At 34.4% G+C, this 23019-nt stretch overlaps 1 protein-coding gene across 1 annotated transcript; it reads right to left on the reverse strand.

The window, feature by feature from the left end:
• Nucleotides 1–10936: 10936 nt before the first annotated feature.
• LOC132062826 (ethylene-responsive transcription factor ERF109-like) lies at nucleotides 10937–12132 on the reverse strand. The gene has a single exon (XM_059455309.1). It carries the CDS (start codon nucleotides 12052–12054, stop codon nucleotides 11179–11181), a length of 876 nt encoding a protein of 291 aa, XP_059311292.1. The 5' UTR covers nucleotides 12055–12132; the 3' UTR covers nucleotides 10937–11178.
• Between the last annotated feature and the right edge of the window lie 10887 nt (nucleotides 12133–23019).

The raw sequence follows: 23019 nt of genomic DNA on the forward strand, positions 1-23019 counted from the left end.
TTATTGCATTATGTCGAAAGGTTGGCTAGTTATGTTATATTGTGTTGTGTTGTGGTTATTGATGTTTTTGGTGTTGTTGTTGGGTTGTTGTTGACTATTTTGAGCCGAGTTGAATCTCGGGGGTGTCATGTTTATAGGGGAAGTCTTTGCCGAAATTTCGGTAGCCAAATAGAAACCAAAGATTGGAATGTCAACTTGCATGAATAGTGCTTGGTAAGAATGACCATTTGCAGATTTTTGACGAAACAGGATCGGCGTTTTGGCGATCGTGAAGAGCAGGAAAGGTATGTAAAGCTTACCTATTCTTTATTTGGCACGTCCTAGACCTATTAGGCCGAAAACGGAACTTTAGGGATAATTCTGCTCCTAGAAATTCAAGTTTGATTTTGAATACTATTCGTTCAATACAATTGAATCATAAAGCTTGCTTTTGGATATAAGAATGCTTCAACCTTCGTATCTTTTGCAAATGAACCCGAATCGCTTCGAAACTTTCCAAAATAACTTTATGGAGCCCAATGATTAAAATTTACGCCCGCCACCTCATTTGACCCGAGGTGGGCCCGCTATTCCCGAACTTATTTCTATTATGCAAATGAATGATTTTTGAACAATATTTAAAAGAGAACGTTCTAGCTACTCTTCTATTTATTACTTAAAAACTGTTTTAAATATTCCGTTAAGTTCTATGACGTGCTTTGATAAGTATCACGAATCCGAATGTTCCATTCTGACATAATCCTCCGTGATGTCCGAAAGGTACGTACTATGACTCCGTCCGATTTCATTGATTTGATTTGACATCCGATATGCCTCATCGAGTCTACGGAAATATATATGTTATTTTTATTGCATTAGTTTCTCACTACTCCACTCGTGGATGCCTCAATGTTTCCCCCCCACCGAGCCGGGCCGGGATATGTTCTCAAGCGTTTCTCTGCATTGTTCGCCGTGCCTCGGTGTGAGGGGGCGGTATATACATGTACATGGGTCCGGTGTATGATGTGCCATGTACATATATTTGATATATACGATTATGTGATGTGATGTGGCCACTTGGTGTGTTATGATTTGTTTGGAGATATTCCCTACTACGAAGTATGATGTGTTTTGGCGCGGGACGAAGGAGCGCCTCTGTTCTGTTCACCGAGTCCCATAGCGGGGCCGGCTTTTGCATATGTTTTCTGCATGCATTACGTATGATTTCTGGTACGCATTTTTGATTTGCTATGCATCTCGTTCGTTTTCCGCACATTCTGTTCTGATTTTAGTTTTGTTTATTACATTTTTACGCTTTACATATTCGGTACATTTTTTCACCGACCCCTTTCTTCGGGGGGCTGCGTTTCGTGCCGCGCGGTACGACGGCGATTTGTGGATCCGTTGCTTAGGTTATCTACTCGGTGTTGAAGTGCTCCTTTGTCCGGAGCCCATATTTTGATATGAAATTTTTTTGCTACATAGGTACGTATTTATTCTGGGTACGGCGGGGCCCTGTCCCGTCATATGGCTATGTTTTGTTCTGTAGAGGTCTGTAGACATGTAGTGTGGGTTCTGTATATGCTCGTGAGTGTTGCGTACGATTATGGCTTATCTATGTTTTGTGACGGCCTTATCGGCCTTCGTGCGTCATGCCCACGTATTGGACTCACGTTGGATTATTATTTCTCGCTTATTTGTAATATTTTGCTAATTTAGGTGGGAACATCCTTGTTAAGGTACGTATGAGTTCATGTTCGTATTCGATCTCGGTATTCGGTTTCGGCATTCGTATTTGTTCGTTTCGATTTCATGTCTATATATTATGTCCCTGCTTATTTCTCTCATGTGTTTACATACCAGTACATTCAAAGTATTGACGTCCCCTTTTATTGCCTTGGGAGCCTGCATTTCACGATGCGAGTGCGGTTCGAGGACGAAGCCTCACCTTTCATTAAGTTCTACACGTACCGAACATTAGTGATGGCCACTTTCATCCGGGGTTTAGATATTGTCTTATTTATTTGATTTTGCATCTAAAGGTATCTTTGGGGCCTTGTCAGACAAGTATGTTTTCATGTTCGAGACTCGTGTTAGAGCTTTCATAGACTAGACGAACGGTATGTCATGTCGGACTTTTTCAAAGTCGATTAGCTATTTTGACTCAGTTATAATATTATCCGCGTTTATGTTTTAAACAAGTATTTTACAGATTATTATGACTTCATGTATTTTCTTCAAGCCCATCATGTTTCATGTTATATTTCCGCTCATGTATGCCTCATGATGATTCAACAAGCCATGTGGTTCGCTCGGTCACATGCAGTCAGGTACCGAGTGCCGTGTTACGCCCAGGCTATGGTTCGGGGCATGACAATGCCGGGTAAATACTTTCAGTCGGTAGGGGTAGAAGCAAAAATAGTTTGGGAGGGGGCACGGGAGGATAGATATTTTGTATTTTTGGGGGGCAATTAATGATGTATTCCCTTTAATTTTTGAATCTCAAATCGTTGGTCTTTAATTATTGGGTCATTTGCATGATTTCCCTTCAAAGGCACTGGTCTTTAATTTTTGCCTCTCAAATTAGTGGTCTTTAATTTTTGTCCTTTGTTAAAAATCCCTTGGTTTCGGGTTCGAACCCCCGCTTAGTAAAAAATTAAAAGAAAATCGCAAAGTAGAGTTTGGATTCGCAAGGCAGAGTTTCAAACTCTACATTAAGGTAGTGTTTGAAACTTCACTAGAAGGCAAAACTCTGAGGTTTGCATTCAGGCATTTTTTTTTTTTTACACTTAGTTGGAATTTTACAAACCTCTGCCTTAAAGCCTAACTTTTGCCCGAATAGCCCTAATTTTGGGTAAAAGTTAGGCCTTAAGGCCGAGATTTGCCTTAAGGCCTAATTTTGAGTAAAAGTTTGCCTTAAGGCAAACCTCTGCCTTAAGGCCTAACTTTGCTACAAACCTCTGCCTTGCGAAATTCTTTTTTTTTTTCTTGACTGAGCTGGGGTTCGAACCCAGAACCTCGGGTATTAGGTGAAGGAAAAAATTAAAGACCACCAATTTGAGGGAGAAAAATTAAAGACCAGTGCCTTTGAAGGGCAATCCGCACAAAAAAATATTATTTTTTGCTCCTACTTCTCATTTAATGAAAATTTGTGGGCCAGAATACCTTTATTCGTTGGTCTACGAAACTAGAGATTCTGGGGGACAATTTGCACGATCGCCCTTATACGGGGTGGTATTTAATTCCCTCAACTGCTGGTCTTTGATTTTTTCCCTATGCCTAAAATACCCCGAGGTTCTGGGTTCGAATCCCCGCTCAGTCAAAAAAATAATTTCTCAAGGCAGAGTTACATAGCAAAAGTAAATATATTCGGGCAAAATTAAGCCTTAAGGCCTAACTTTTGTAGAATTCCAGCAGAGTAAAAAAAATAAAAAATCTGCTTTTGTCTTAAGGCAAATTCTGCCTTATAAGGCAAATTTTTTGCGAAGCCTTGCCTTGCGATTTTTTTTCTGCTTAGCGGGGTTCGAACTTCAAACCTAGAACCTCGGGGTATTTTCGGTTACTTTTTTAAGCGAAGAAAAAAATTAAAGACCAGCAATTTGAGGGGGAAAATTTAAATACCAGTGCCTTTTAAGGGCAATCAATGCAAAAAAATGGATTCTGGGTTCAATCTCCAGGCTCCAACAGAGTCCAAGACAAAAGTCAATTTCGCAAGACAAGGTTTCATAGAAACTATGCCTATTCGGACAAAGTTATATAGACACTATGACTTGTCCAGCATAGTTCTGTAGGATAACTTAATTTTTACAGAACTATGCCGAACAAGGCATGGCTTCTATGTAGTACATATAAAACTTGCGGCATAGTTCTGTACATAGAAACTATGTCTTGGGGCAAAGTTCTGTAGGATAACTTAATTTCTACAGAACTATGCCGGACAAGGCATAGTTTTTAGGTAACTTGGCCCGAATAGATATAGTTTCTATGAAAACGTTGCCTTGCGAAACTAGGTCATAGATCCGAATTTCTTTTTTTATTTTTTCGACTTCAGGAGTATTTTCGACCACTTTTTTATTACTTAAAGTGCCGAAGGGAAAAATTAAAGACCTGCTATTTGAGGTGCAAAAATTAAAGACCACCCCAAGATAGGGGCAATCGTGTGAATTGCCCTTGCGTGGATTGTCCTTCAAATGCACTAGTCTTTAATTTTTGCCCCTACTACTTATTTAATGAAAATATTCAGCTATGTTTCGCTAGAAAAAAAAATTGTAACATTTTTATCTTTAGAAATTGAACTTTTACCTCGCTCGGCACAAGTTCTGTATGAATTAAATTATGCGACATAAGTTGTGTAGTATTTTTCAAATTATATTGAGTGCTAAAAGTTCTATCATGTTCGGCATAATTTGTGTGGATGTTAGATATATATGTCAAAGCTAAATGTAAATTATGCTGAGCGAAATCTAAACTTATCCTGTTTTTGAGATTACATTGAGTGTTGAAAGTTTTGCCTTGTCCGGTATACTTATGACACATATGCCGAAACTAAACATAAACTGCGAAATTTAAGTTATGCCGGCCCAAAAATGTTGAAGGACAAAATTAAAGACCACAGATTTGAGGGGAAATAATTAAATACCACCCCAAAATAAGCATTTATGCGAATGACCCGAATGAAGAGTGTCTTATTTTGGCCCAAGACGATAAGGTTCCGAGGGAGAATCACAGTCGTCTCTCTAAAATTATTACTTTTCCTTAGGGATGGCAATTGGGGCAGGGCGGGGCGGGGTAGGGCGGGGCGGGTCGCTTAAACGGGGCGGGGCGGGGCGAGGGCGGGGCAAAATTTATTTTTTGAATTTTTTTTTTAATAGGGCGGGGGCGGGGTGGGGAAAAATTTGATTTTTGCATTGTTTGGTTGTTGAAATCGGATAACTTTTGTGTAGTTTGGATCATTGTGTGTCCAGTTAATTACTGTGTAGTTCGGTTGGTATATCATAAGATGGACATATACATTTTCTAATACAATGATATTTTTTTCAGGTTTTTGATGTTGGGTTTATTCCACTTTTTTGTTTCAATTTTATTGGTATGAGGCCATCGATCCGTTTCTTCTTTGTGAAGATTCATTATCATCTTCTCTGTACTTTTTTGGCAACTGGTTTTTGAAGATTGGTTGGCAAAGGACAATAAGTAAAAAAGATTGTTGAAGATTGGTTCTTGTAAACAGGTTTTAATTGAAAACAATGATTCAACTGCACTTTTTAGAACTACTGGGAACGTTGTTTTACTAAAAAACTTGTGAAAGTCGATCTTTGCTAGGATCAATCTTTGCAGTTTACAAAATACTAGTGCAACATTACTATCACGATGATTTTTTCTTTCACAATAATCTTTGCAGGAATTGATTACTAATTATATTTTTAAATCTAACGATAAAAATAAAAATAAAAAGATTCAATTTCAGGAATTATTTGTTCAACCAATTTAAAAAAAATCAAAAGGATTTTTTATAAAAAAATTCATGCTTCAAAGTGAAAAATAAAGAGGTGAAATGAAAGATAACATAAACGGGGCAGGGCTTAGCGGGGTAGGGTAGGGGCAAATTTTTTGAAAATGCTAAACGGGACAGGGCAGGGCGGGTCGAAATCTTAGCAGGTCAAGGCTTGACCCGCCCTAACCCGCCCTATTGCCATTCCTACTTTTCGTCTTAACATAATCACAAATGGAGAATTGCTTAGGCAGAGGATAAAACGAACCAACTCATTTGTCTTGATCGAACGATATAAAAAAGCAAGAGGTTCATAACTCTTTTCGTTAAGGAGATATCATCACAGGTTCAATGACTTCTTCTTCTTGTGTGGAGTAATGTTTTTATTCTCTAACACCTCTTGCACTTGTAACCTAATCCCAGCGCTACACGTAGATGAAAGCACTTTGTTTGTTTTAAATTTTTCTCCAAGTAGATTGAATAGTGGACCTAAAGCAGAAAGAGAGAGTAGTTCAACATGAGAATGGATCTCGATTCTCATGAATGAATAGAGAGAGAGAGAGTTCAAGAGGCTAAAGAGCATAGTTTTGGGCTTGATGATCTAAATTTTTTATTTTTTTTTTATTTTTAAAACTAAGCTAAAAGAGAGACAAATTCGAAGCGCAAAATAGAGAGAGAGATTGTCAAATGGGCTTACCAAATTTGAATTTGGTACTAGTATTTACGAGAATAGTAAGTGTAAATAGTGCTCACTAGTCACTTTTCGATCTTGTTTTTGAAAAATAATTATTACTCCCTCCGTCCCAAAAGGATTGTTTTAGGTTAACTTGGCACGGGGTTTAAGAAATAAAGGAAGACTTTTGAAATGTGTAGTCCAAAACAAGCCTTAGATATTTATGTGGTTGTAAATCATCTTATAAAGTGAAATTGAATCTAAATATAGAAATGTGTCAATTTTTTTTGGACAAATTAATAACGAAAGTAAGACAATATTTTTGGAACGAAGGAAATATAAAGGAGTTTCGAATTTCACTAGTGAAAATCAATGGCTTCACAAGAATCTAAGTATCCAATTTAAAACTTAAAGGCAATTAATTTAGCCATCAGAACATTATGAATGCTTAAACCTTGATATAACACACGTGAGATACGTGTATTACCTTAGCTATAAGTAGTTTTTTCCCCTTTTTCTTCTTTATACAATAAAACCTATAAATAAGTTTCATATGATTACTACATATAGATTACAATATGCGATAGAAAATTCACCCGTTTACTATCTATTTTATTCGTTCTTGGACACTCATTGCCCATTGGGCAGAATGGCATCTTCTAGTGTTTCTAGAAAATACTTTAAAATAAACGTATAAAATGACACATGACTTTTTACGAAAGCTATATAAAAAGGTATCAAGTGGTGATTAAAAGTGACTTGAGACATGTAATGTTGCATAAACGGTGTCAATATCCTCTTTTTTGTTTGGTGCACTTTTGAATTTTATAATCTCTGTTTTCCTCTGTGATTCACTTTTTTTTTGTTTGGTGCACTTTTGAATTTTATAATCTCTGTTTTCCTCTGTGATTCACTTTATTAATTTGGTACCAACAATCTGGTCGGTTCATAGTATATAGTCCCTTCGAATATTTGTTTTATACATATATGCTAAGATTAAACGTACCAATCAACAATCAGAACTTGTAAGAAAAGTATGTTCAGCCAAATTAAAGTAAGTTTGTGTTATGCTGAATACTATGAATCAAGCAAATTTACATTTGATTCTAGTTGCTAGTATGTATGTCTTTGTTATTTCAGAATAAGAAGATATGAAATATGGCACATCTCATCTCCAATTAATTATGAGACATAACATTAACACAAAAGCCAAAAAGGATCGATTGAAAAAGATGAGAACATTATAGTGCTCTTTTTTCTTTAGTAATTCAAAATCTGATTAAAGTTGTTAAAATAAGTAATCTTATAGTCTAGTACTATATATCAATGATAATCTTTCACCACCAACTTTGGTGGTGAAGCGGATGAGGCACCCTTAATCAGGGGTCTCAGGTTCGAGTTCTCGGCATGAAAAAATCCTTGAGAGAGAGTGCTTCCCCCCGAATGAGGCCCTACGGGGCATGAATCCGGATATAGTTGGACTCCAATGCGAGTACCGAACACCGGGTGGAAAAAAATAAATGATAATCTTTCACGTAATAGGCGTGACTTTAAGTCATTACTGTATCAATTTTTTCTTCCCCTTTCCCTGATTCTCAATGTACATAATAGAATTATATTAAAAAAAGTTCATTTTAATAAAACTTTTACTTTTCGTCCCATTATTTAAGTAATTCATTCGTGACGTTATTTGTATAATTTAATCAGATATTCAAAAGTTAATCTAACTAATATAATATACCATTCACATTGCAACTATGGGGTTGTGATCCAGTTCACTTGAAAGTGCCTCCATCCCAAACGCATGTCCTCATAAAGGTGACCTTTTGGGAGACAAAGTAGTAAATGGAATTGTTAACTCGATAGATAAAGAAAACAAAGCATCATAATAAATATAGTATTGCTTTTTCCAGTCGAAAATAATAATAATATTTGGAATACAATAATCAAGCTATTTCTTCGTCTCAATTAAGAAACTACATCCATATCTTTTTAAAAAAAATGAAATTCACATTTCTTGAATTAAATAAAGGTACTACAATGCAAGTCACTAACTCGTAATTAAAAGAAATGTATGAAACGTGTAAAATTATAATAAAAGAAAACTGTTTAACTTTTCAAATAATAACATGTCACAGGGGTGGATCTAGTCATTACCCGAACACCCCAGGCAAAAATTACGAGATATATATTTATGGTAAATTTTTTTTGTGTTCATGTACATATATTAACTTTTGAACACCCTGAACAAATGCAAAAGGCTAGCTCAAGTGGTTCAATTATTTTTCCGAACACCCTGAGTGAAAATCCTGGATCCGCCACTGATGTCATATAATGGCACAAATGAAATATTTGTTAAATGGATTTAAAAATTTAAACTATAAAAAGATTGTTAATAGAAACACAACAAATATAACTATATGATTAACTTATAATATGTCACTAGACCAAACCTATGGGATTATTATAAGTTTTGTTTTTTCTTTTTAATTATGAAATAGAGTCAAAATACTTTAGACTATGCGAATAATCTTAATTTTACTCGTTAATACACTTCAGAATCATTCATATTGTTACCATCAGCTTCTAGTATTTGCCTTCAACCTCGGACCTCCAACTTGAAATATAACAGGGAGTAACTTTGAATTACAAACTACATTAGAGGGCTGAATTTGAACCAAAAAATATTTGGCTTTATACATTGTCAGCCTTAACCCAATAAGTTTTATTAAGACATTTGAAGTGTAGTCTAAGAACATTCCGTAATGTATATAATTAAAGGAGGTAATATGTTTTAAGCAGTTAACTTATCTACGTAAGTGCTTGAAAACGCGCACAAAAGCTTTTACAAAATTTATGTTGAAAATGTTATTGTATCATGTGTTCAGGTGATTACTAGAACAATTCGCAATTCAATTTTTTTAAAAGAATTTCACCAACAAATTTAAAAAAATTTCGATGTATTCTGCCAAAGTATTCTGACCTGTGAAAATTAATTAATTCATACTAGAACTCCGCTAAAGTAACTACGACTCTATCTCTTTCAATTTGTTTGTCTTACTTTTCTTTTTAATCCGCTTAGATAAGAATGTTTCTTTCTATAGTGCAACTCTTTACACTCAACATCTATAGATATATTTAAGATCATAAGATTTAAATAATATTTTGATACATTATACATATATTTAATTAAAGATTATTAATTTTTTTTTTTTTTTTGAACGGCAAGTCAAATTAAGATAAATAAATTGAGTATCAAAAAAATCAAATCCGTACGCGTTATGTCAACCATACTGTCAACCATTCCGAGTAACTGACTCTGCTGTGTCCATCACTCAATCCCACTCACTCCACCAAATCTTACACTCGTGTCCTATTAATATTAATTATTGTTGTCTCTATTTCGGACTCGTCCGAATGTTTTGCTTCTTTCCCCAACTTGATTGTACTAGAATAAACTAATGAGTGGATAACACTTCTATATTTCCCCTCGTGGCGAAATTTCTTTCTTTATAACAAAGTCAGCACATGTTAAATGTGCTTCAGATGTTTAATTTATGCACGTTTTTTCCTTTCAGTCGACATTTAAAATGAACCTTTTTAAAATCCTTTTGCCAAGATTAGTGGGCCCGTTTGCTCTTTAACTTGCCATCAAAATCACCAGGTGATTTCATATGGCCCCACATTTTTTGGTCCGATGTCTAATATCCGCATTGGAATTCAATTAAATGGCTGCAGGGCCTATTTTTGGGAGTGACTCTCCCAATATGTTTTCCCATTTTATAAATTCGAAATCGAAACTTCTGATTAAAGGGTCTGACCCCGCACTTACTTCATGTATATTTTGAGCAACCATTCTGAATTTTTAACTTCTAATTTCATTTTTCATCCTTCAATATTAATAAAGTGATCAAAATTTAAATTAAATGAATTCAGTATATATTGTGACTCACTTTACTTTTGAAGGGCTCCTAATTTAATACTCCCTCTGTTTCAATTTATGTGAACTTATTTCCTTTTTAGTTCGTGCCAAAATGGATGACCTCTTTCCTAATTTGGAAACAAATTCACTTTATGAAATGATTAACAACCACACAAATATTCAAGACTTATTTTGAACCACAAGTTTCAAAAGTCTTCCCTCTTTCTTAAATGTCGTGCCCAGTTAAATGGGTTCACATAAATTGAAACGGAGGGAGTACCTATTAAAATTTTAGTGGTTAGGCTACTACTCCATCTGTCTCAATTTATGTGATACTTTTCGCTTCCCGATATTTAAACTGCATGAACTTTGACCAATATTTTAAGATGTATTTTTTCACTAAATTGATATGAAAAAAGGTGCAACTTATAGTATTATTCATGTAGTTTTTAAATATATAAATTTTAATCTTAAAATATTAAATTAATCTAATCCAATTTAGCTTTAAAGTTTAGTCAAATTGACTCTCGAAAAGCGAAATGTATCATATAAATTGGAACTGAGGAAATAGATTTATACTTTGTATTAATAAGTTTAAGTTTAATAGATTTGCTAGTATACGTTTTAAAAAAATGGATCTCACTTATCTCATTAATCACTATTCACTAATGTGGGAGTCTTCAATGCTTCACCGCATCTGGAGCCTTGGCAATTTGAAATACATCTTGGGTCTTAACTTAAAATCAAAAGTTAGCTCGACTTAAAAAAAAAAATTGTCCAAATCTATATAAGAAGATCACATATTCCATTAACCACCGACGTGGAATCATCAACAATATAAGATTAGTCCGTCTCTAAAAAGTGAGAAAGTAACTACAAAAACAATATTTCATTCAAATTTATTCGTCATAATTTTTACATTTCATTCGACTATTATGCCGAACTACATATGGCACAACCCAAAAATGGGTAGACACTTACTACGTACTATTTTTTTCTATGTACGAGAGCCCAAATTTGATAAAAAATACAACTGGGCAAAGAACCTTAATATAGTAAGTTCTTTTTTTTTTTTCTTTTAATTTCTTGTCTTTTTTGAATTGGAGTAACTGAAACTTAAAAGCTGTTAACATTCCCGCCAGTAGAATCAGAAGAATCCACATTGAAATTCATCATCGTCAACCAATCTAGAATCTCATTATCACCCATCAATTGATCCCAAATTTCACTTCCAAAATCAGCATTATTATTATTTCCTTGCTTCAACTGTTGTTTCTCTTCTGGCAATTGTTGTGGTGAAGAAGATGAAGTGCACTGTTGTTCTTGAGTGTCAACAGTATAATCAGCAAAGGAAAAATTCAACTTAGCTCGTGGACCCCTAAATTCAATGGCGGCTCTATCATAAGCTCTAGCTGCATCTTCTGCTGTATTAAAAGTTCCAAGCCAAACACGCGCAGCTTTTCTAGGATCGCGAATTTCTGCTGCCCATTTTCCCCATGGCCTCTGTCTCACTCCTCTGTAATTCTTCTTTTTCTTCTTCGCCATCGTGATTGTTGTACTCTTCTTCTTATTATCAGCAGGAGCAACAACAGCAGGAGTGGCTACAGCAGAAGAAGAAAATGTGGTTCCGAAAATGTCGCAGCCTAAACAACCTTGGATTCTGCAAAACTGACAAGGTTCTTGTTCTGCTGGGACACCCAAAACTTGTTCGAAACTCGTAGATATGCTGGTGGAAGGCGAAGACGAGGCGGTAATGGTAGTTGCAGTGGGGCTATAATATTGAAAAGGTGAAAATGAATTTTGAAAAGGTGAAAATGAATTGAATTCTTGATTACTTTCCACGGGAATACTACCATTGATGATATTTTGCAAAGCAGAAACCATAACAGAATACTCTTGATCTCCAGTAAGCCTTGGCTGCTGAAATTGGTGGTTATTTTGGAGGGAATTAGAAGTTTCATCTTGTCTAATTCTCTTATTTGACCTCTGCATGTTTGAAAATTTTGGTCTTAGGATTTCAGTCTTTCAGATAGTTCTTCTTCCTTTTTTTTTTTTTTTTTTTGAGTTTGAGTTGTGGAAATACAGTGAGAAGTCAAAGGGGGAGGAGTTATGTTTATATACGCGGGAAGATCCTACGTGGAGGGACAGCTCATACACTTTTTATACACGGAATAGAATATGAGCTGAGTTGGCATAGTATAGAGTGATTCTTTGGGGTAAGTTAAGTTTTATGAGGTGATGTATTTGATGACCCCATCTAGTGCGGCCCGTTCACACGGGGTTGTGGCCTGGATGGATCGCTTTGTCAATTTATTTTCTGCAAAACACAATTTTGGGGTCCATAAATATCGCCAATTTTCATCCGGAGTTTTTCAGGCCTTGTGTTTATTTTTTATTTTTTATTTTTTTTCCAAATAAAACAAAGGATTTAGGTTTTGGAGTGGACATATTTCTCGTTAGAAAAGTAATGCATATATCTTTCTTACTGTTACATAAATGGAGCATCACCAGATCAATAAAAAATTATTTATAATTAGGTGATGACAAGCGTCATGATCTAAACGAAAAATTAAATAGGTTTCTCAAAATTCGCTATTATTCTCAATAATCAGAAGTGACCAAATTGTAATTCATTCTTTCCATCTACATAAAAATAACTTGGGCCGTCTATGACAGATTAATAAGGAGATGAGTGCAAAAAGAAATTTGCTCATCAAATTAATAAATCCAAATTAATCGTTGAATTAAATAAGGCAAAAAGAATTCATGTGTGAGAATGTGCATATATTCCCCTGAAGTTTGCGAAAAGGTACAAATATACTCTCGCAGTAGCTTATATTTTAACTAAAAAAAAAAACTTGTCAGTGAAAAGAGTATTTTTGCACCATTTATGTAACGGTGGGGGTATATATGCACCACTTTTTAATGAAGGATATCTCAGCTCTAAATCGCAAAATTGAAGGGTATATTTACACCTTTTCCATTAACAAAATTTGCGTAAAAATTTCTTAGGTGTTTATGCACCACGTTAGAATCTCTCTCTCTCTCAAAATAAATTATGAACATGCAGCTAAATCTGAAAAGAAACTAGATATGTGCTGCAAAAAGTTAAAGGTTCGATAATTTATTTATGTTTTGAATTGAGTGAATAATGTTCGACTAAGCATATATTATTCGTTCCTGATGATTTGGACTAGTTTCAATTAAAAATAATTTAAAGATGAATTATGTCGAGTTTATTGCTCAAAAGACAAAGTGGTATATTAAATTTTGAAGATGTGGTGGATCCAACCATTGAAAAATTGTTGGGATCATACTAAAAGGTCGTATACCAAACTTGGAGATATGGAGTTTATTTGAGTCAATGTTGAAGCAAAAAACGTGTTGGTGAAATTTCCTCAAAAATTGTTAGTGATTTGTCAGGAATTCAACAATTTACTTCAAAGCTACGGTACAATTGTACTAAACTCCTACTAATTATTCTTCAAGACTTGCAAAGCCATCAATTAGAAACTTTTGGTGATTCGCTAGAAACTGTGAAATTTGTTCTAAAATTACGATATTATTTGTATTAAACTCTTCCTAATTCATCAATACTCGTGAGAACCTCCTGCTGATTTGCCAGAAATTATCACTATTTGCTCCACAACGACACAATTTGTATTATACTCCTCTCTATTCGTTATGATTGGTGGAGAGTTTATTCATAAAAAAATTCTTATAATCCGACAGGGATTTTATACTAAACCATTACTAAAAAATAAGCAAAAATCGACGGCCCGCGTTGATTTTTAAAAAAATACCGACGGGAAATCGACGGAACAAGGTCCGTCGGTCTTCATTACATCGTTTTTTGAAGACCGACGGACAGCGTCAATTATTTGCGACAGACAGTTTCAATTACGATCTTCGACGGTTTTAAATATGAGAATATAAAATATTATAAAAAAACCTACGGATTGCGTCGGTTTTTTAATTTTATTTATTTTCCTTCAATATTTTATATTTAAAAAGATATAATATAAATATTATTAAAAATCGATGGAAAATGTCGGTTTTCTATTTAATTTATAATTTATTTATTTTTGAAAAAAAAAAGCAGCAATTTGGTACATTTTCTGCAGCCACACCAACACAAAATCAGAATTCAATTTCAGCTAGAAACCAGCACTAAATGCTGCCAAATCAATTCTAAAATAGCTACAACACATAAAATCATCTTAGGTAACAATCAAACACATCAAATACGATCTAAAAAGACCATCAAAGTTCAAAATATTCAAGGGATTCCACCAAAAGTACTATTAACTAGCTCTACATATTTTTAACATAAGTCCAAAAAGTGTAAAACATAAGTCTCCACAACTAAAATCCAAACTAAGGCAACTCATCATCCAGTGTCTGTGCTGCGAATTCACCATCCTCATCCATGTCTTCATCATCTTCTGGGTCGGGAGGGGGAGAAGAGGACACACCAAATCGTCCACTTGCAATGTGACTTTTAACTTGTGCCTGGAGCGATTTGAGGTTCTCTTTCATAACCCTACTTTCTTCAACTCTCTGTGCCTTAGTCTCTGCTAATTTTCGATTAAGTTGTTCGATTTGCTGCGCCATAGCTGCGACCTGAACACCATCAACTCCCTCGACTTATCGAAAAGACCCTTCACCTGACAGTCCTGACTGAATGCGACTTAAGTTGTTCCTTGGGCCTAGACCGTACACTCTATCCTTTTGTACTCCCCCAACTACTCCACACCAAAATTCTATCTCTAATTTTGATGGAGGACGGGTCGGCTGGCCTTCAGGTTGAGTTTGGTTGTACTGTTGCACCTGTTGCATATATTGATTATGGATATATAAAAATAAAAGTTAGTATACAATGAATATATCATAATTAGACTTATATAATTACTTAAATAATAAAATTATCACTTGCACAAGAATTCTCAGCCCTGCTCTCGACCCATTCGATCGGATCCGACTCTTCTTTTTTTTTGTGGATCTTTCGAAATAGTTCATCCTGAGTCGGCATCTGTCCCGACGCCTTTCTATAAATAATTTAAAGATAGAATTAATAACTGAATAATGACAAATTGATCGTAGATAACTTTAAAAGTATAAAACTACTTACCATTGTCCTAGCCACATGCCCTAGACTTCTTGCACCTGCAGTGTGCAAAGAGCCACCTTTCTGGGATGCACGGGCAGCCTTTACCTGCTCAGACTAGGCGATAAACTCAGGAGTTCGCCAATATGCTTTAAGTTGCTCTCACTATCCGTCAGTTAACCATTCGGGCTTCTTCATATGTTTTCTAGCCCTCAAAAACCAGTCAGACAACCCTGCACTCCCCTTCTTCTCAAAGTTCGCAGCAACCCGTTTATTGTGTACCGGATCCCATGTGCATAACATCTGCAAATGAAATTACTAATGTTAGATGATATATAAAAGTAAATTAAATTTATGAAATATATAATAAGATTCATACATTAAACTCGTTAAACATAGTCTGTCGAGTATCGTATGGGATTTCATCCTATGATGTATAAAATTGATCACCATAAAGCCTCCGAACCCGAACAACATGCAGGGTGGCTTTTGTAGTATCTTTGTCTGGATAGTACCTGCAGGTAAAAATCAACGCATAAATGATTAAGGTAATAAAAACTTTATGAAAACTTAATAAAAGGAAATCTTACCCAACTCCCTCAGGAACAATGAAAATTTGACCCACCGGAGCTCTATCTCCCAGCTATAGACCATGATCTGCCAATGCCGGTCTTTGGGGAAGGTGCAGGTGCTCATACATAAGTTGAAGGAGGACGGGTCCGAGTCTGAATCTGCTTTGATATTAATCATTCTAACTGAAACAGACAACTTAGAATGCTGACTTCCTACCCAAAGTGGACGACTAGCCTCTTCTAATTATTGATAGAAGCTCATTGCTTCTTCATTGGGAGTTTTCTCAAAAATTTTCTCAGGTTCAAACCTAGAATGTACCCCAAAAACATCATTGACCATATCATTAACTCTATCATATTGGACATGACTATTTTCCTGCGACCTACTACTTTCACGAATAACGAAGTTATAAAATATACCATTGACCCCATTAGTCTCTCCATGATCAGTCCAAACAAAATATCTCCCCTTAAACCCACGACTATAGAAATGAAGCTTAACCGTTTCCGGTTTCAAATACTTCCTACACTTGCAACGCAAACAAGGAAACCTAATTACCGCTTCACTTTGAAAAGGGTGAAGTGACATTGCATGTATGATAAACCCTTTAAAACCTTCAACAAATTCATCATTCACACCCACACGATCACTATTAGTCATATTATACATCCACATACGATAATCCATCTACAAAAATACCCACAAAATATAAATATTAAATTATAAGTTAGGTTGAATTATTAATTAAACTTAAACTAATTTGTAGTTCAAATGGTAAGTTAGGTGTAATTCTAACTTTAATAACTTAAGAAATATCAATCCCTCAACAACAACCAACCATTAAAATTCAAAACCACCTAAATAACTTCTACAATTTTTCACAAATTCAAGACCAATAACATTACAAAGTATGTTTATATAAACTAACTCATTCATATTGATATTGAACATAAATATAGTCAATTTCAACCAAAAAATTAATCTAAAGTGACTCCTACATATTTTTGACAAATAAAGTGCACTTTTTCTATCAAATTCAACTTCATATATGTCACGACCCGTCTACGGGCCATGACGGGTACCCGAGGCTAACCACCGAGCACCTCTCATTCTATTACTCATTCTGCGTCATTCATATTTCTTATGCCCATAATCATAGAAAGCTATTTTCATTTGAAACATATTTACTTTATGTACGTGAGCCCTTCGGCTATCAAAATATATATATATATATATATATATATATATATATATATAAGAACTTGTGAGACCATACTACCCACACAATGGCACCTCCGGGAAAATGGAGTGCTCTCAACCAGCGAATGGCTCCTACGAGTCTGGATCGCCTCCCTGTCTACCTGTGGGCATGAACACAGTGTCCAAAGAAAACGGACGTCAGTACGAACATTGTATTGAGTATATAAGGCATGAATGAAATGAACATAATAGAGAAATCATAAGGCATAAGATAAAGACATAACCTGCGTACTCTTTGAATGAATACATTTTATACATATATCATACGTAGCATATCATATGAGTTACTGTAGCGTATACATCATCATATCATTCATACATCATCATATCGTTCATACATCATCGTCGTTAACCCGCGTCCGGGTAACCCTCATATGCAGCCCACTAGTGGTGATCGTGTCCGGCCTTCCAGGCGCGGTGGAACCATAGCAGCCCACTGGTGGTGACATGCCCGGCCATTTAGGCACGGTGGAATCACAAGCAGCCCGCCTTCGCGGTTACATGTCCGACCAATTAAGCGCGGTGGGATCATATCATCATACATATCATATACTTATCATTATCGTTCATCTCATAGGCGTATCATGGCTTTATCATAACTTAGCATCATTATATATCTATCATCAAAACATGCATTAGGACTTGAAAGCAACTATAGCTATGTCGGGGTGACATAAGGTCGTGAACCCCCGATTACGTTATGGAGTGATCATAATCGTTGTATCTCACCTTGGAGGGATTAACGTTTTAAGGTGAGTGCACATAAGGAGAAACATCAATAGATCATAGTTAACACCATTAGCTTTGTAGGCGCATCATATCATGATCTCTAAAATCTTTAGACTTGAGCTTATCATCATCATTATCGACTCATAGCGTATCTATTATCTCATATAGCTAGTCATGAACAAGGACTCTTAGTTTTCTTGAAGATAAGGAATTCATGAAGGAGAAGGAAATTCATGTCATAAGATTCATGCCTTAGAAAGAAAGGACTAGCCTCACATACCTTTGTCGTTTAATTATTCTATCACTTGCTCATTCTCCTTTAATGCACACGTTCTACCTTCAAGAGAATTCGTATCGACATTAGCTACACAATTATAAAGACGTGCTTACTAAAGCTAGAGAAAATAGGGCAGCATTTCCTTTGTTTATATGACTTCCTCCATATTCTATATCAACTCCCAAACATTTACAATAACAATCACCATGTCATAGACACAATCATCATTCATTTACATTTTCCACATTTCACAATTTCACTTCAAATTCTCCATAATCATGACCAAAGTTCACTATCGCATTCTTTCACATATAATACTTATTCCATGTTCTAAATGTCATTCATAACGTATTTACAATCTCAACATATCAATATCCGCAACTTAATCCAAACTATTACTCAACAATGTCACTATTCTTGCATTTATGACCTACTTTCTATATTCCTTTAAAATCCAAGTGTTTCAACTTTACAATACTTCAAACATCATGAAAATACCATAAAACTTACCATAGATGTTGGAAGAATAAGCCTTGAGTGGAGATTCCCTTCTTACACCAAAAACCCTAATTCACTTCTCTTGGGATTTCTTGGTTTAGATGACTTTAATGAGGTTTCATACACTTGATTCACTTGGATTCTTGATATTGATCTTTGATTTCCTTTGTTTTCTTGTGGATGAAATATATGTAACCTTCTAGAGGTGTTGAGAAAGATGAAGGAATGTGGGAAAATGAAATAAATGAAGTGAGATCACACTTATATAATTAGAACTTGTTCAGCTCGTCGGGACTTCCACGGACACTTACACGGTCCGTGGAACTGGTCGTGGTTCACCACTGGCCAGACATAATTTCTGTTGGGAGTTATACGGACCCTTCCACGGTCCGTATAAGGTTACACGGTCCGTGGAAGTGGCCGTGTAATCCACAGTTTCTCCGAAGTTGTTCCCGTTGTCTCGTTGACCTCCAATCCTTATGGAACCTTCTTAACACTTGTTTATCACTTTATTAACAATCTAAGGGACGTTATAACTTTTTCCCAAGGCATCATTAGAACGTCATTAACTCGATACTCGTAATTCTTGCCCGACACACAACTTATGACTCGCTTTCCTTAGCAACTTTCGTCTCCTACTTCCAATGTCTTTGGAAATCTTAATTAGGACCATTAAAGGCTATTTCTTACTTATCAAAACACCGTATACGTCGTACCCTTCGTTAGTCTACTCACTGTACGCTAACGGGAAATTTTCAAGGTGTAACAATATACATCAATAACATTACAAATATTGCATAAGTAAACTAATTACATAAACATTAAACCTACAAACTAAGAATCACAAAGCAATTCAAGAAAAAAAAAAAATCTTCAAAACAAACCCTACACATTCTTCACAAATAAAGTGTTGTTTTTTTTGACAAATTCAAACCCATACACATCAATAACATCTCCATATTGCATAAATAAACTAACAACAAACCTACAATCTAATAATCACAAAAAAATTCAAGAAATTATATTAAAAAAACCCTAAAACTAAAATTGAGAAATTGGGAGCGTTGGTGATGGCGGCGGGCCTGCCGCCAGTGGGGTGGGGTTTTTTGGGGTGAAAGAGAGATGGAATAATTTCAATTCCCGTAATATGCAAATATATCAAAAAAACTACAAAACCGATCCAGTCCGTCGATTTTTAAAATATTTAACCAGCTTTGACCAAAAAAAAAAGATTTTTTTTTTAAAAAAAACAATCAACGACTTCGGTTTCTTGAAAAAAAAAACTATTTTTCTTTTATTAATATGTTAAAAATGAAATAGAGTTATAAATTATTTTTTTATATTTATAAAAATTAAAAATGGACTCCATTCGTCGATTTTGAATTATTATTTTTTTCATAAATATTTTTTACGAAATTGTAGGCCCTAAATTCCGGATTAGTCATAAACTATCAACCTCTTAACTATTTCCTCCAGGATGATAAATTCCCTATCCCAAATAAACTGAAAAAGTGGGTTCAGAGGATTGGAGAGGTTCAACAGGTTCTCTCAGCTTTTCATAATTCGTGACTAGGAAGCCAGCCCATTTTGTAGGAAAAACTTTGGATTTATCTGGATCATCTTCGGAAAAGCCTTCATATCCATCTCGATAAGAAACTCTGTGTGGATTAAAAAGTTGTTTTTTATTAAAAAAACAACTTGGTCCGTCGGTTTTTTATTAAAAAAATTGATAAATATTAAAAAATCAAAAGAACCGACGGACAGTGCTGGTTTTCCAAGTGATGCAATTTGTCGGCTTTTGACAGTTTTTTAGTAGTGAACTCTTATGATCTATCAAGGACTGAACTCCTATTTTTAGCGCAAAGACTATTTTCACACGACCTATTAAAATAAGGTCAAAAGTTAAAAACAATGTATAAATTTCCTCTTAAATATAGTCCTTTTTTACACTCGAGGATTGGGGAGAGGAAACAGGAAGAGGGTGAAATTGTATGACCAGCTGTAACTTGAACATAAGAGAATGATCTTAGTGATTTTATGTGCTACTTCCTCTGTCTCATTTTATGTGAAATCCATTTTTTTTTTTTTTTTTTTTTTACTCTGTCTAAAAAAGAATAATTTTTTTATAAAAAAATCACTGAATCTTGGCATTTCCATACCCCTTAATTATGACATAATTTGTTGGGACCTTTACTATCAGGGCCGGCTAAAGGGGAAGCCTCTGAAGCCATTGCTTTAGGCCTCAAATTTTGGGGGGCCCCATTTTCCTTTGAAAAACTATTGAATAGTTATAGTATGATGTAGAAACTATAAAAACTTTATAAAATAAAGGAAAGAAATATCTTGGAATAGTAATTGATTGTTACTGTTGAAAAATATTTAGGTAATGGGAGTAACTCATGTAGATGCTTATTTTAAAAACAAAAAAAAAAAAAACTTAAGATCAATAATATCTCAAAAAAAATAAATGGATTCAAATTATATTATCAATTTGAAAGGAAAACATTAGAAGAAATCTATTATTAAAAGGGACCCATTATTAAAAAGTTCAATAGTTTATCATCTCAAAAGCTAAAGAAATATACTTCGTATATTTTTTTTTGTATGTGCACCGTGGGGGTGTACACAGACAAACTTTTTTTTTCATAGAAAAACTAGGGCTTATGTTTAAAATTTAACTTTAGGCCTCCAAATTAGTTAAGCCACCCCTACTTACTATCACTCATTTAAAATGAAAAGACATACGAAATTCTCATCACTACTTATTTAAAAGACTTTTTTTTTATATACTTAAACATACGTTTGACTTATACATCAAAAGCCTTCTCCAATTATTTTAAATTTCGTGCTCAACAAAAACCTTCACATAAAATAAAATGGAAAATATAATACTCCTTTATGGATCAATTTCTTGAAAAGACGCCAATAACTGAAATAACAGATGGCTTCCTTGAGAAGGCCATCTGGCTAAAGCACAAGCCACCGCCGTAATCCAATGTGTCTAATCATATAGTTGTAGCCTGGTGCGCAATTCACCATTACCAAAATCAATAAGTACAGCATAATTTTCTGATAAAGACTGATACTGCACGTTTGTAAATGACCATCTGTCAAAAGGGACCGGCCTTTCACTTGACACTTAACCAGTATACTAACACACAGCAATAACTCAATGAAAGTCACTGTTGATTTGATTGTCGAAACTCAACCCTAATGCTCCTTATGTTATTTTAGGAATTAAAACTCCACCAATCCACATATAGAATATTTGGATCTATAATTTTATCAATTAGCATTCAATATTCACCTCGGTCGTCAACATCTCTGACTTTGCTATTTTCATAATTAACAATTAATCATGTATTAAGCTTTTTAGTTCTAAATGGGTAATATCTTAAAAAGGACAAATGCCCAAATTTTCCGTTAAACTATGTGAAGTTGTCTAACTATTACGGAGACTAATTAGTTCCAAAGCTTCAGTCGTTAGTATTAACTAGTATTTGACCAGTGTCAAATGAAACTAATCATAAAAAATTATCATCTTGTTTGTTTGATATAATAAAAAAATTATCATTGGCATATATAAATTAATAACTTGTGCTACTTTAATTATAATTTTTCTTATTTGAACACATTAGATTATTTTAATATAACAAAATCTAAATCTTGGGATGATTAACCTTGTTCATTATACAATCCTAATTAATTGTTGATCTATAACATATAAAAAAAAATCATATCGTTACAAAATAAAAAGATTACTTGACATAATTATTAGTTAAGTGAGTTACTTCTAGATATGATTCTAGATATTATTTGACATAATTATTAGTTAAGTGAGTTACTTCTAAATATGACTTGGAAAGCAAAAGAACTTATAAAATGCTATGTTTTAGAGTTATCCACATAAAAAATTAATTTTTTTATTCTTAAATTTTTAATGTGGTACTTGAATTTCTTTATATTAAATACTTTTAATTTTGGTTCTATTAAGTCTTCCATACACTATCTAAGTGAAGAGATTATTCCAGACCGTCTAATTTAGGTGTAAAACATAAAAGTAATATATTATTATCTTTCAAAAAAAACTGTATTGCAATTCAAATTTAAATCTATATATTTCAATTTAAATGGTATGTTGTTACTACTCAATGTAATATATTAAACCCATCTATTATTGCCTGCAAAATGCACTATTGTGCAAGAGAAAAGACTATATGTGCGCTCATCTAGCCTATCTAATTTCCAATTCAAACCAAGATTTTTCAAGATCTAGCACCGCAACACCAAACGCTAAAACCTAACTCACTAACTATCATACATTAAGGGTTAACACAATTATTAAATTTTTGAAAACTACATTATACCGATATAACATTCATTCCGAAAAGAAACTCCATAGTGCTTCTCTTGTTTTTTAGTTTTAGATTTTAATGTCATTTTTAAAGAATTTCCCAATATTTAACCATCGAAATAAATTTGTCTTGTTATTTGATTAACTTCAAAGAGAAGA

Source organism: Lycium ferocissimum, chromosome 7 (assembly GCF_029784015.1).
Source record: "Lycium ferocissimum isolate CSIRO_LF1 chromosome 7, AGI_CSIRO_Lferr_CH_V1, whole genome shotgun sequence".
Lineage (NCBI taxonomy): Eukaryota > Viridiplantae > Streptophyta > Magnoliopsida > Solanales > Solanaceae > Lycium > Lycium ferocissimum.

Excerpts from the sequence above, each read along its gene's own strand:
- LOC132062826 (XM_059455309.1), bottom strand. The coding sequence starts at position 12,054 with ATGCAGAGGTCAAATAAGAGAATTAGACAAGATGAAACTTCTAATTCC.